We start from the raw sequence: 15,561 nt of genomic DNA on the forward strand, positions 1-15,561 counted from the left end.
ACCTTCAATACCAACCATGTTCTCTGTAGCTCTGCTGCTGCTGCTGCTGGCTGCTGGATCCTGTGAGGAGCTTTCAGTGGATTCACACTAATAAACACATTAGAAAGACTGAATAGTCAGATGGATGATGGAGATAATGTTGATTTGTGTTTCCACAGGTGTGAACAGTATTGATCTCATCCAGCCAGACTCAAAGATTGTGCAGCCTGGACAGTCTTTGCCCATCACCTGTCAGGTCTCTGGTTATTCTTTGACTGATGGCAGCTATGCAACAGGTTGGATCAGACAGTGTGAAGGAAAACCAATGGACTGGATTTTGCACCGGTGGGGCGGAGGAGAAATTCATCAAAATAATGCTCTGAAGAACAAGTTTCTTTACTACACACACACTTCTACCAGCTCAGTGACTCTAACAGGACAGAATCTGCAGCCTGAGGACACAGCTGTTTATTACTGTGTACGTCAGCCCACAGAGATACAAACCACCAACAGACCTGCACAAATACCCAGAGACCATGTGACTCAAGCACAGACATGTTAAAAATGCAAACATTAATATAACCATTACTGTCTGATGAATTGCTAAAAATGTATCTTCATGCTATCTGCTAAGGCTTTTTTGTGTTTCTGGTAGACAGAAGAAGAGTTGAGAATTTTAATGTTGAATCTAAATAGACTTCCCCTGCAGTGGACATCAGTATAGAAGAGACTAGAAACATACATTTCCCTCAATAGAAGATTGTGTGACTCATTTAATTAATTCATTTTAACGTATTGCAATGCCTTGAGAAATTTTAAAAAGCTTTTCATAACTTAACAACTTTCCAAATTTCCCAGTTGTACTTTAGAAAAGCTGAAAAAAGTTCTAAAATTTTACATCTTCAGTTAAAGATGGTCACTTAGAAAAGTTGTTATTTTTCATGAAACACTCAGTCCAGAAATTAGTTGACAGGACTCTTTTCTACATTGTCTTTTGGAAATTCTCTGATTACTGAGAGGTACTGAACAGTAGATCATCGACCTCATCTGTCCAATATACTTATGGGGAGTAACGAGAAATCATGATGCTGAGACAAATTACACTTGAACTGATGTGAATAAATCTCCCTGTGAGGAGGAGTCAATGCAAAACTCAGATGTCTTCCTCCTCTACTTATCTGACTGCAGAGAGGATGACAGAGAACAGTGGACACACAGTTTAACATGATGGACTATAGGACAGGACTGCTGCTGTTAACTGTCTGCTGGGCAGGTGAACATCTACACTGATCTTAATTTAAGATAACTTTTATTTGTGCTGCCAAGCCAATGACACATTTTATTTGTCTCAACAGGTGTTGATGGTCAGACTCTGACAGAATCTGAACCAGTGGTTAAAAGGCCTGGAGAATCTCACAGATTGACCTGTACAGCCTCTGGATTCACATTCAGTGACTATGCTATGAACTGGGTCAGACAGGCTCCTGGAAAAGGACTGGAGTGGATCGCTATTATCAGTCAACCTAGTGGTAGCAAACAACACTACTCTGAGTCAGTCAAAGGCCGGTTTACCATCTCCAGAGACAACAGCAGACAGCAGGTGTACAGCTGTGAAATTGAACTCAGGTTTCCAAATAATGTGGTTAATAACTGTTAATTCGTGATTTAAGGGGGGAAAGTACTTTTTCACATAGGGCCAGGCTGATTTGAACATCTTTTTTCACCTAATAAATTCAATCATCATTCAAAAACTGCATTTAGTATTTTATCAGGTTATCTTTGTCTGATATTAAAATTTGTTTGATGACATGAAACATTTAAGTGTGACAAAAAAGCAAAAACAAAGAAATCTGTAAGGGGGCAAATACTTTTTCACAGCACTGTATATATAACACATGCAGCTTAATTGGAATCTTGTTTGATTACAAAAACAAATATGACTAAAAAGGGACATCTTTTTCATTCCATAGTTAAGAAAATAGTAGCTGACACAAAACAGCATTTGTGTAGTAACTGCAAATCTTATAATATAAGATGTAATTATTATTTAAAAGATCACTGACATACAGAATATCTAACAGAAGGTCTAAGTTTTTTCTGGTTATCTGTGGCTTCAAATATCCACGGTATGAAAACTGAACCTTTGAAACTTCAAGCCATAAACCAGCTGCAGCAGGCTGAAGTATTCAATTATATTGTCCAGCTCATGTCACCTTTGTTTGCAATTCATATATAATAACAAGAGCAAGCATAGTAATCAATAAATGAATGAATGTTGCAATTATAATAAAATTAGTTTTTTATGATCCTAAAATTCCAGATGCAACTGTTTTGAATTTACATTATAACATTAATCAAATAATTTAAGCCATTATGTATCATTATGTGACTCAAGTTTATAACAACCAATGTGCTGGATGCTTTGACAAAACTATATTGAAAGTAAAAAATCTAATTTTCTAATTTGACTTTAAAAGCAGAATGAGATGTAGGAGGAGCTTCCTGTAAACAAACTCTCCCAGTGATCCAGTTGACATCATATTTAAAGAGGACTCATGGATTGGAAAACAGAAGCAGACTTTGAACATGGCTTACAGAAAGCTGACACTCCTGGTTGTTGCTCTGTTTGTTTCGACTGGTGCTGAAGGTTGGACCATAACAGAGTCTGAACCAGCAGTTAAAAGACCCGGAGAGTCCCACAGACTCACCTGCACAACATCTGGATTTAACTTTGGAGGCTCAGTCTGGAACTGGATCAGACAGGCTCCTGGAAAAGGACTGGAGTGGATCGCGCTTGTACACACATCTAGTACTCCTATCTATTATTCTGAGTCAGTCAAGGGTAGATTCACCATCTCCAGAGATGACGCCAGCAGTAAAGTCTACCTACAGATGGACAGTCTGAAGACTGAGGACACAGCAGTGTATTACTGTGCCAGAAGAGACACAGTGAGAGACAATAACAGGAGAGTTGTACAAAAACTACTTCCTCTTCTAACTGAGATGTACTGCACAAAGTCACAGAGAATTAGACTAGAGACTTTTTAAATTACAAAAAGTCTGTTTTGTGTCTTGTGTCCTCATACTCATTACTCCTCACTTGTGATGACTAAATGACTAAAACTGTATCAGCAGCTGTATGTTTGGATTCAGGCACCAAGTGTTGGATCTCCTTGTTCCATTTATTACATGTCTTGTCCGATCAGTGCTGAAACTTTAAACACATAACAAGCAAAAATAAGACAAAACACTGTAAATAATACCTTAAATAAGCAAACCATAATAATCTCTGAATGAGATGACTCCCCTCAGTCCATAGACAGCTTTTTTTTCAGCACAGTTAGGAGGAGTCAATGCAAATCTTGAACTCTTCCATCTTTATTTATCTCACCGCAAACTGACGACAAACCACACCACCAGCTAAACATGCAACGTGTTTTCACTATGTATTTAACTACATTTCTGATAGTATCACTGACCTCTGGTGAATACATGCTTCTGACCTCTTTACTGGCGTATGTCAAGGTTTCTGTTTGGCTCCATTCTGATCAAACTGCTTTTCTCTCCAGGTGTTTGCAGTCAGACTTTGACTGAGTCTGAACCAGTGGTGAAGCGTCATGGAGAATCCCACAGGCTGACCTGTACATATGCAGGAATATCAGATAGTAGTGCTGATATCAGCTGGATCCGACAAGCTGAAGGAAAAGGACTGGAGTGGGTTTCTCACATTTCTGCTCCAAGTGGAAGCACTAAACTTTATTCCACGTCGGTCCAGAATCGCTTCACTATCTCCAGAGACAACAGCAGACAGCAGGTGTATCTGCAGATGAGCAGTCTGAAGACTGAAGATTCTGCTGTTTATTATTGTGCTCGCAAGCCACAGTGATACAGGAAGCCTCAGAGCCGTACACAAACCACTGCAGTAGGGCTGAGCAATATGGACAAAATTTCATATCTCGATATTCATGCCAGATATCTTGATATCGATATGATACAATATGACTACGGGTTCAGTGAAAACCAAGCATTTTTCAGAAAAATAAAGAGATTATTTTAAGCCATATACAAATGGTTGATAGAGGAATCATTACCAAATTATCACAAACTCACTACAGAGACAAATATATTTTAAGTAACAACAGTAAAGGGAGGGAGAAGATCAAACGAACTATGTGCATTTTTACAAGATGAACCATGACATCTAATCTGGAGAGAAAGAGTGAAAGTGAAGATCGAGACTCAGCAGCTTCAGGTTATCGGTAAAGTACCAGTGGAATCTAGAAAGAAGTCAGAGAATTAACGGATCAACAGAGTAAACAGAGCGAGCGGCCGCGGTGTCCGCGCCTGCTGCCCCAGCCAGCCCCCGACACACCGGCCTGCCGCCTGCACAGCCGCTCTGGAGGGGAGAGACCCCGGTGCTGCTGCAGAGGACTGCGATGACTCTGAGCAGCAGGAGAATATAATATATTTCTCGTCTTTCCCCTGATGATCTGAATAAGTCGCTAAATGTGTCACTAGTCGCTTTTTAGAAATAAAGTCGCTAAGAGGGTCTGAAAAGTCTCTAAATCTAGCGAGAAAGTTGTCAAGTTGGCAACACTGTGTGTGTGTGTGTGTGTGTGTGTGTGTGTGTGTGTGCGTGCCTCTCCGTCTCCCTCCGTCTCCCTCACTCCCGCCCTCATGGTTGTCATTGGTTGGCTTCAGCTGTCGATGCACAGCAAGCGAAATGAGGTTTGTAGTTGGCTGGCCTTAGCGGTGCATTCAAGGGCAATCGTAAAAATGATGTTTGTTGTGACGGGAAAATCTACATCGTTTATATCGTTTCTTTTTCGATATTAATAACTTGAATGTTCATATCTAGATATAGATACGATAACGATATATCGTTCAGCCCTACACTGCAGATGTCACTGTGACAGTCACTGAATCAACTCTTAATTCAGAATATTTGATGTGTCTGCGCACACCATGCTCCTGTCATAACCTTTGCTAAACTGAAACAAAGTGTGGAGTTTACACATCATCAGGTTGATCTTCCCTTATGAAGCTGAGCAGCACTTAACTTACTGTGTATCAACAACGGTTGAGACATTCTTACACCTCATATCAACAAGCTAATTGCTGCCAAAAGGATCAAATAAACAACCCAATTACCAGAGTACATGGTGAAATTTATGTTTCTTCACAACACAGATATAAACTTCATGTTCTGTACAATTTGTTCTCAATTTAAAATTGTGAAAATGTTTTTGCTTATGGCCTGAGTAGGTTTAGGCACAAAGACCAAAACAAAAAAAAACTTTTTTTTTGGTGCTTGGAGCTTTGGCCACTAACCTGGCTAGAAACTGTCCTGAGGTTTGACAAAAATATCCAGCTCTGTCACACTTACAGTTTTTGAAATGCTGTCTCAGTCTCTGGCCTGGCGGCTGCCACTGCTGTCCCCTCCACCCCCCAACAAGAGAGTTCGCTCATACACATGGACAGAAATGTGTATGTGATTTGACATGTTTTATGGAAATGTGCTGAAATGTTGCTGAAATAATAAAAAAAAACACCTCTATATTTAAACAATAGTCATTCCCTTGATGTTTCAAAAATTTTGTTTTTTCAGCATATTTTGACAGCATGAATTCTTGTCAGTTTAACATGAATGTGTTCTGCAAGGTTGTTCAAGTCCCTTGAAATGTTTAAAACTGCTAGTATTTCTTCATTATATTTAAAAATACACGTACAAAATATATTTTGAATATTTACATTGAAAATACTGCTGTTGTTTTTTGCTTTATTATTGGTTTGTTTTCAACAATATAGCCTTTCAAAACCAATATAGCAGAAAATCTTGCTACAGTTTTATCCAGCATGTTCTGAATAGAGGATGATAAACACCATTACAAACAACTGTGTGGGTGGGTGTTGCATCAATACATTTGTTAAAAGTTAAAAGTAAAAGTGAAAAAAAAAAATAATTTCAGTTCCTCAGATGAGCACAGTCCCCCTAAAGTCATATTCATGAAATGATGGATAAAAAATAAACAAAACAAAACAATGATGAACTGATTTAAATAAAGTGCAACATTAAAATTCAGTAACTATTTTTGTTGAGTGGAATTTAAGTTCTGTTCTACTCGTATCCTCCCTGACGCTGCAGGTCCCCTGAGTCTCAGTGAAGCCACCAGTATCTAGTTTTTGTATCAGGGTTTATCACTGTGATATGGCTGGGGCCACTGTGATATAGAGCCGTACAAAAACCTAAGAGCACTAATCTTACACTCTCTAATTCTTGTGATGGATGAAAAAGGCTGGACAAAATATTTATGATTGCATCATGAGGTAACTACCATCTTTATTATTTTTAGTAATTAGATTAGTGGTAAAAGTTAGTTAAAAAGTAGTTTGAAATCAATGTTAGTGCAGAGATGTAGACTGTATCTAACAGTAAATCTTTACTTTAATAACTGATTGAGAATCAACACAGAATGCTTGCTTATAGGATGACACCCCAGCATAATACTGACTAGGATTTTCTGCGTTTTTTGAACACTTAATGACTTTTTGACCCATTAACCTGGTACTTGAGGTTTTTGTCCAAGCAGTGAGTGCAGACGCAGCACTGTGATGCGTTTGACTACTGGGGTAAAGGGACCCAAGTCACAGTATCATCAGGTAAGTCACTTTTAAACATACATAACGTGACCTTTTTTAATAAGATACAATTTTAGATGTGAATATTGGTGGTAGAGAAATGTTGAAATTTTTTATATAGGTTCATATTGATGTTGGAAAAACTAGAAAATTGAGCAGCCAGATGTTTCTTAGCAGAGCTGTTTCTTAGAAAGCGTTGAAAGAGTTATTTATTGCCACTGAATGCAGGATGTGGTTTGAATTGAACTTAACATGGACAACTCTGATGAATCTTTTTATTCAGATTATTCTAGAAATTCTATCTACAGTGTAATTTCACTATGTAGAACCATACCAACATTTTTTTTTTTTTTTAAAGGAACACAAATTTGACGCAGATTAAATATTTTTATGTGTTTAAATACAGGATCAGTACATGATTCAGTTAAACAAGTACCCATGAAAAGTGATGAAGTTAAATACGTAATTTTGCGATTAAAATAGCACAGGGACGAAAAAAATGATACAAATTTAGTTATTTCATTATAAATTTTCTACTACCATATTTGCAGGCATTCTAACTCGTTGATGATTTCTGTGATCCATTATATTCACATGATTATTTCAGTGTTTATTCCATCATCACAGTATTAATATACCGCATAGATATTTAAAGACAAACCGAGCTTTGTTCCTGCAAAATGGTAAAGAGTGATTCAGGTGTAAGTTCCTCCAGTCCTCTGAATATGTTCAGTTTTAATGAATGAATAGGACAATGTAAGGTAAAATACAAAAGAAGTTGCAACAATGTCGAAAAGATAGAAAAATCTTAACTATCATGAGCTGGGTTTTACACATCTATTGAGGTATTTCACAGTTTCGTGGTTAAATTCCTTATATCATAATTACTTGTACGATCATTTATTCAAAATTGGAAAAAATCCGGGTCTCCAATATTGATATTCAACCAATCATTAATCACATCAATCTCCACATAAACGGCTGTGTTATTTATGTGATATTGTATTTATGTGACTTTAAACTGAAAAAAAAATTCACTCTGTTTCATTTGGTTCAGTGCGACTCTTGGATATAAAATCACAGTTGGTTTTCTTGCATTTAATTTTTAACTTCTATCAAAAGAGAAACAGTAACATTGATCCAGCCTGTATATCTGTGTGCTAAGCAGATAAAAAAAATATATATATATTAATCGCACATTATTTATTAAAACGTATTATGAATTGAAATGATCTTTTGGGCAGATTCTGTCTCTCTTTAGTTTCATCATTCAAACTGATATCAGTCACAGTTGGTGTGGTGTTATCTTGTGGATGACTATTAGCTGATGAAGTATTTTATAGTGAACCATGAGATAGAAATTAAGGATTTTGAAGATGATTTGGATTAAAATGCCTCTGCTGCTGGGAAAATCATCTTATGATCGCATCTTATCATGAACAATGATAATAAGAATGTTTATATTTTTATATATTATTGTATAGTGGTGATCATCGTAACAAAGGAGCATAATATTCTCTCTGTCACTGATGTAACTGGTACATGACAAGCTATTGGTGAGCTGCATGTGTTATTTACCTACATGGGTACTGATATGTTTCCTCTTTCACAGGTCAAACTGCTGCAGCACCGACTCTGTTTCCTTTGGTTCAATGCCAACCTGGGCCTGATAATACAATCACTGTTGGTTGTCTCGCACTTGATTTCTTCCCAAGCCAACTTGAGTTCAGTTGGGCCAGTTCCCATGGGACCAGCTTGAATCCTGTACATTATCCTTCAGTTCCGAAAAACAACAAATACACAAAAGTCAGTGTGGTCAAATTGCCAAAGTCTGACTGGGATGCAAAGCATTCTTTTAATTGTTCTGCAGGCTCCAAGAGTGTGATGCTGAAAAAACGTGTGTGTAAGTAACATGCATCACCTTGCTCATTAGATTTTTGAATGTTAAGTTATAATTTTCTTCTCTTTTTTTATAGGTATTTTTCTCATGTTTACACTCATCTGTCTGTTTTTTTTGTATTCTTAGCCCCACCCAGTCCACAAGTAGCTTTGCTATCAGTGCCACGAGGAGATACTCAAGCCCTTGTGTGTACAATTGATCATTTTGCCACAAAGGGATTTACAGTCCGATGGAAAAAGAATGCTCATGATGTTTCTGGAGGCATTAGTTTTACTCCTGAGCTAGTTGAAGACATGTATTCAGCTATCAATATCCTGAACGTCAAGAAAACGGACTGGGACAACAAGGATGTTTACACATGTGAGGTGACGCACGCTGGAACACATAAATACATAAAGAAGGCCTCTAAAGGTACAGACCCACTACAGTCATTGTGTAATACTATTGTTCTGTAACTCATTAGTGACATAACAGTACACAAATGTTGCTCTCTTTTATGTAGATCCCATCACAGTGACACTGAACCAACCGAGTCCCAAAGAGATTTTCAGCAACAACCAGGTTAAGTTGGAGTGTGTCATTACTGGGAAAGTCCAGAGTATTGTTGACAATACTAAAATCGTCTGGCAAACTGATGGAAAAAATGTGACCGAAAATGTGACTTCTTCAGACACACAGTCCAGCAGTGACCAGTATAGCAAAACCAGCACAATGACTCACAGTTACACTGAGTGGCTGGGAGTCACCAAAGTGCGCTGTTCTGCCGAAGGAAACGATATGACTCCAGTTGTTCAAGATCTGACTGTCCACAAGGGAGGTATGTCACCCAGTCACACGTCAAGTGAACATCATCATCATCACCATGGTCATATATCAACCACTCGGTTAAACTGTGTTTCTCTTTCAGATGGAGAGAGGCCAAAAATAACAGTGCATGTCCTCCAAGAGGACGCCATCAAAGGAGCTGTCAGTGAGGTCACCCTGGTGTGTCTGGTCACCAGTCGTAAGCTGCAGGACTACTACATCGCCTGGACAGAACATATTGGACAAGAGAACGGCGAGTACACTGATGGCATCAACTCCCCGCCACAGAAGACCAAAACTGGCTACTCAGTCACAAGTGTTTACACCATCACCAAGAAGAAGTGGGACACACATAAGATCGGGTGCAACGTCTGGCCTGCTGGCAGCAATGTCAGCATGGACCCGCAAGAGGTGTCGAAGGTCCAGGGTAACTCGCTTGAATGTTGAATAGCAGATTCAGCTTTACGTGTGGTATTTTGTGCTGCCGTGTTGTGTCCCTGTGTGTCGTCGCTGCCATGGAAACATGTGCGCCGCCGTGATGTCACCGGCCTCTGTGATTGTAAAACACATGAGTCAACATGTTGATTTTGGTCGTCCCTTCTGTTCTGATGTCATCCTATTGTGTTTTAATCTGTCTGTGTCACAGTGTCTAACAGCTGGAGATGTGTGCTGACTGTTTCAAATAAATGTTGCATGGAGACTCTTGTGTTACACCTTCATGAATGACTTTGGGCTTAAAGGCACTAACTCACTGTAGTACACTGCTTTGTGCCACATTTAAACATGACATAAGATCAAACAGTGATGCTGATGATTCAAGTCTGAACACTATTCAAGAGAGACAAAGGCATCTTGTGTTAATCAAAACATGCTGTTAACACACACACACACATTTATATATACACACATCTCATCTAACTACCTATACCTTCCTCTTCTTCTTTGACATTGATTCAGAGTCAGTGCCTTTTACTCTGAGCTGCACAGACGATGCCAGTGAAGAGGATGAGTACAGCAGTCTGTGGTCCACTGCGTCCTCCTTCGTATTTCTCTTCATATCTTCTGTCTTCTATAGCGTGATACTGAGCCTGGTCAAGGTAAACATGCAGGAACTCTTCTGCAGTTCAATTATACTCACTAAAGACTATATAAGATATAATAAGCATGTATACATCCACTAAAAACAACTTAACTATTTGAAACACACACACACACACACACACACACACACACACACACACACACACACACATACGTTTCTGTCTGTCATTATGATGAAATGCATCCAGTATAACTTAATAAAACGAGAAACAACAAAGAGAGTAATAATGATAAAAATGGAACATTTCTCTGTCTGGCTACAATGAACCTAAGAGAAGAAAAAATAACGTTTATAACAGTTTTCATTTGCATTTAACAAAGTGGTGTAATACAGCATTTCTAGTTCATTAGTACAGCCATGTTCGACTGATCAACACTTTCAATTTGAAGAGCATCTATAGAAAATGTGCTGGTTTGACATTGACAATTGAATTTAACAAATTAAACACATCACCATCTTTTCAGTAACAAACCACAAAAGCTTTGTATGCAAGATCTAGAAGGAAATGTTGATATGTTTGATAATGATACGGCCCAACAACTGAGTCAGCTTCACCACTTCTATCTATTTTTTTCAGATGAAGAGACAGTGAATGACAAGATGGACGCAGCATGGAGACGACTACAGGACTTCATTTCTTTTTTCCTTATATAGTTTGAAAAAAATTTAAGTTCAATCGCTTCGGATATTTCATTTGATTTGATAATATACTGTTCATCTACTAAATCAGAGGGTCATCATGAATTGTGATTAAGGTAACTGGATATGGTTTTTGGCTGTGACATATATAAAAATAAAAAAAATGCATCTGCAGTTTAAACATTGATTGTATAAATAAATGTGTGTGCTGTTGGTACATTCTGATTACAGAAATTACCTGATTACTTTTCTTTAACGCAGTAAGAGTAATTAAAAGTGTGTTAGTGTAGTATTCACTTTTTAATAATATGTAAAACGTATATACACATACATGAAATAAACAAGTAAAAATGCATGTATTCTATGTGTAGTGTGTAATTTGATTAGATATCGTTGCTTTGTTGACTTTAATCATGAACTTGACAGATATTTTACTCAGTATTGATAAGATTCACACAGCAACATATAAAAAATGTATTGAATAAATGTCTACATATTAAATATGGTTGATAGGGTCTGTGTGATGAATATCAAAAGCTTTTGAGGATTGTGTAGTCACAGCAGGGGGCTCTAAGAAGACCTAAACTAACACCACATCAAGTCAACAGACTGTAAACTTCTGTTATCGGTTAAGCTCTAGGGGGTTTCAGTTTCCTGACATTTCTAATCATATTGTCTTTAGAGAGCCACTTCCCCCGTCCCTCTGCACCCCAGGGACTGCACCTGTAGAAGTGAAACTTTCTGGAAACCGTCAGAGCCACAAATAAACTTCCCTCGAAGCCTGAGACTCAGACTTGAGACCTGAAACTTTCGCAGCTTGTATTTGCATCTCGGCGGGAATTCAGGCGTGAAGAGGCCTAAATGCACAGACATCTTTATCAGCTCATCCAACTGTCCTGCAGGAAATGCTGGAGGGGACAGAAATACCCAATAGAGTGTACTCACATTTTACTATAGATTGTTTAGTTTGTTTTGCTGTACTGTGCAGTTATATAGAATATCAGCAGACACAGTTTCAGCTACTTGGGCCAGTATGAGGCACATTTATTCTAACCACTTTAACAAACTCATTAACTCATACTTTTTTAGCTGTTGATTCATGAGTTCTTTTACTGCAATTGAATTTAATTCTATTCAATAACCTTGTCCCCAGTCAGATAGAATAAAAAAGACTCAAATGAGACATTTACAGTATCTAAATGAGATGCAAAGCAGCGTTGGGGTAGGCGGGGTTGTAAATTTAGAGCCAGCAGCAAGTTAGTGCAAATGTGAACAATGTAATAGCGAAGTAGGGGAGGTGGGAAATGCAGTGACCATCATCAGGTGACTTTGCAAACCCGTGCACATCAACTACTCTGTGAGCTAACCAGTCGACTGCACGAACAGCGAACTGGAAGCAATCATTCTGAACATTAATTCAACCTGCGTTCTTTATGTCCAGAAATATTTCCTTATTAACACTTTCAGCTGGTTCATGCAAGATGGACAGTTTGGTTTATTGTCCACATGTCAGCTGGTTGATAGAAGCATGAAGCGTGAGTCCAGACTGCCATCTAGTGTGCAAACACACAACATGTAGCTGTCTGAGCAGCCCTTACTGCTGCTAAGTGACTTTTCTGTATTATATCTTAATATAATGCAGTTCTACCACTTTCAATTTTATCATTCTTTTTCAACAAAGTGCCTTTTCGGTGTGGCCTCAGTTGCTGGCATGATGCTGTTGCACTGGATTTACAATGAATGCAGTGACCTCTAATTAAACCGCAGCATGACAGACATGTTCCCTACACAATCGTTTAAAAGAGGAAACATTCACTCAGAACAGTTTAATTCACTTCCACTGATGAGTAGACAAAAGCCTTAAGTTCCATGTGGTTGTGTATTCAAATATGTCGAACAGATTAGATCACATGGGCTTTATTTATCCCACAACTAGGAAGTTTACTGTCAAGATGCAAGGAGCACAGGGAAAGAATCAGACAAAAATAAGTTGAATGGAAAAATCAATAGAAAATTGAAGATATTTACAAAAAACAAACAAGTGAGTGGAAAGTGATTGTTCAGGTAGTGCTTGAGTTAAACAGTCTGATGGCTGTGGGGATGAATGATCTGCGGTAGCGCTACTTCGTACACGATGGGTGTGAGAGTTTGCTGCTGAAAGAGCTGAATAGCCGAATTTTCACAAATGTGCAGTGAAACCACTTACGCACACAATTATTAATTGTCCTATATTCAACAGTAATACAATACAGTAAAATCCTTTAAATCCTCCATATATCAATGGTAAGTGGATGTTTTTGCTAAATGACCTTACAGAACCAGACTTATGTGGGTCTATATTAAAATCCTTTGACCTTATTTGCATCTACAGTCTATGTAAGATCAATGATTGATGCACATTCAGGCAGCAGCTGGTAAGGAACTAAATCACTGGTCTTCTTTTGGTGCATCCCGCCAGTAAAGATGAACAATTAGGTTTTAACACTTGCTTGTGCTGCCATCTTCTGGCTTCTATATGCACTGCCCCCAATCTGCACTTCTTTTAATATTATCTAATGCCACATGACAGCAAGATGTGGTCACAAATGGAAAAGACTTGAACCTTTCTTCCCATAGAGGTCAGTGCAACATTAAGTACAAAGTTGATCTTTATTTCTGGGGTTGGATTTATTTAAGGAATTGAAAATAAATGACGAAGGACAGTTCAATTTTACTGTTATATATTTTTTTTTGTTAAAGGTGTACTATGTAATTTTGGGGAAGACATTTTAATCAGAACAGGAAGATCTTCCCTAAACAATCTAAACAAACAAACTCTCTTCATTTCCATGGCTGAATAAACAGAAAACACAATTTCATACTGTTTTATTTTGTTTGTATGATGTGGACCCCACCACCTTCAAACAGTGTTCTGGGGGCCTTATTTTCCTCTGAGAACAGCTTGTTTATCCAGTTTTAGAAAAAATAAATATGTCTGAGATTGTATTATTCCCTAATTAATATTTTCAATCTTAAAATTCTCAGTTTGAAGTTCTCCAACACTACATAGTGCCCCTTTAATGTGCTGTGCTCAATATTAGTGTTGACCTTTACAGTATAAAAGGCTTCATTAGAGGGTTTAATAATTAATTATTTTAATTCACAAAATGCTAGAGAAACAAAACAAAGCATACCAAAATTGCATTCTTAAATTGATTTTATTTGTTAATTTGTAAAACAACCTCTCTTTTATCTAAGTCTATTCAATGAATAAAACGTGTCTCATGCCGATGCGGTAGGGTTTTGGTAACTGCTTGTGTCACTGTGACTACTACAGTACTAGCTGGAGTTACAGCACCGTGTAACACACCATAACAAAAACCATGTAGGCCTAATCATACAGCTCAACAATAACATGTGCCCCGAGAAAAAATAACAGTGTTCTTAACGTAAATGAACACACTTAATGTCACAGTTACAAAACTTCATTCTGTTCAATACAATTGCTCTGCGATATGTTTAGTGTTTGTCGAACCTGTTACACTGTTAATTTAACTGGTAATTCATGAAGCAAGACTGGTGGTGTATTTCATTCTGCTGAGAAGTGTTCCCATTATCATGTCCACCACATGAAGGATTTGGCATCTACTTTATGTACTTTATAGCAAACAATTCGTACAGCTTGTACACATTCACATTTTGAGGTCATATCAGAAAAATACTGTGCACAATTTTAAAATCAAAACCACCAAACCATATATAGGCAATGAAAATCAAGGTCAGCCTTTTATTTGTAATTTTAGCATAGAGTATTCTTTTAGATGACAAAACCTCACAAATACAATATTATGTCTTCGCTGACACTGCAGAGTGGCACACAGATATGCATTACGTTAATAAAATTGTGGGAGAACATTCATCCCATGTTGCGTATTCAAAAAAAAAAAAAGAAAAAAAAACATATCTCTGTCACTTTAAAAATGTGAATTCATAAAAAACAAACAAAAAACACTCTGTTCTGAGGGTTTTTTAATGTTTAAAGTAAAATGAAGCAGACTTGTTGTATTGTGCATGGCACAGAGGGGAGTGACAGCTAAACTGTGGCAGAGGTTTTTGTATTATGGTGTCTCACTATGGGAGGCCACTGTGATCCCCACAGTTACAAAAACCTCTCAAGAGGCAAAGGACTTTATACTGTAAATGAAAGGTGTATGTAAATACTTCTACATGGTAATAAACTGTCAGCCAGACTTCATTGAAATCCTGTATATGATGTAGTTTAAAGACTTAATTGATGACTGAGTAGCATTGTTATATCACTGATACAGTGCATATAGTGCCTTTGGGTGAAATGCTGGAGAAAAAAAAAATAAAAAAATTATCATATTTCCAGAAATAAATATGATAAATTCTAAAACTGTATTTGTATTTCTTTCATTAATATTAAAAAAAAAATTCTTACAGAAATGTATAGAAATGTCCATCTTAAATATACATGTAATTAAAACTCCTGAATCCT

At 37.5% G+C, this 15,561-nt stretch overlaps 1 protein-coding gene and 1 gene segment (V, D, J or C); both read left to right on the forward strand.

Moving 5' to 3' along the window:
* Positions 1-15,561, forward strand: part of LOC119013993 — an 89,387-nt gene that overhangs the window by 54,011 nt on the left and 19,815 nt on the right.
* On the forward strand, positions 2-11,415 carry LOC119013995 (immunoglobulin gamma-1 heavy chain-like). The gene is made up of 9 exons (XM_037088936.1): positions 2-62; positions 159-457; positions 6,579-6,639; positions 8,231-8,521; positions 8,645-8,929; positions 9,021-9,335; positions 9,426-9,749; positions 10,280-10,419; positions 11,002-11,415. The coding sequence occupies exons 1-9, from the start codon at positions 17-19 to the stop codon at positions 11,014-11,016; spliced, it is 1,776 nt and encodes a 591-aa protein (XP_036944831.1). The 5' UTR covers positions 2-16; the 3' UTR covers positions 11,017-11,415.

The sequence above is a fragment of the Acanthopagrus latus genome, chromosome 23, assembly GCF_904848185.1.
Source record: "Acanthopagrus latus isolate v.2019 chromosome 23, fAcaLat1.1, whole genome shotgun sequence".
NCBI lineage: Eukaryota > Metazoa > Chordata > Actinopteri > Spariformes > Sparidae > Acanthopagrus > Acanthopagrus latus.

Coding starts and splice junctions, on each gene's coding strand:
- LOC119013995 (XM_037088936.1), top strand. CDS start 17: ATGTTCTCTGTAGCTCTGCTGCTGCTGCTGCTGGCTGCTGGATCCT. Junction 6,640..8,230: donor CCAAGTCACAGTATCATCAG/GTAAGTCACTTT, acceptor CCTCTTTCACAG/GTCAAACTGCTGCAGCACCG. Junction 9,750..10,279: donor AGAGGTGTCGAAGGTCCAGG/GTAACTCGCTTG, acceptor ACATTGATTCAG/AGTCAGTGCCTTTTACTCTG.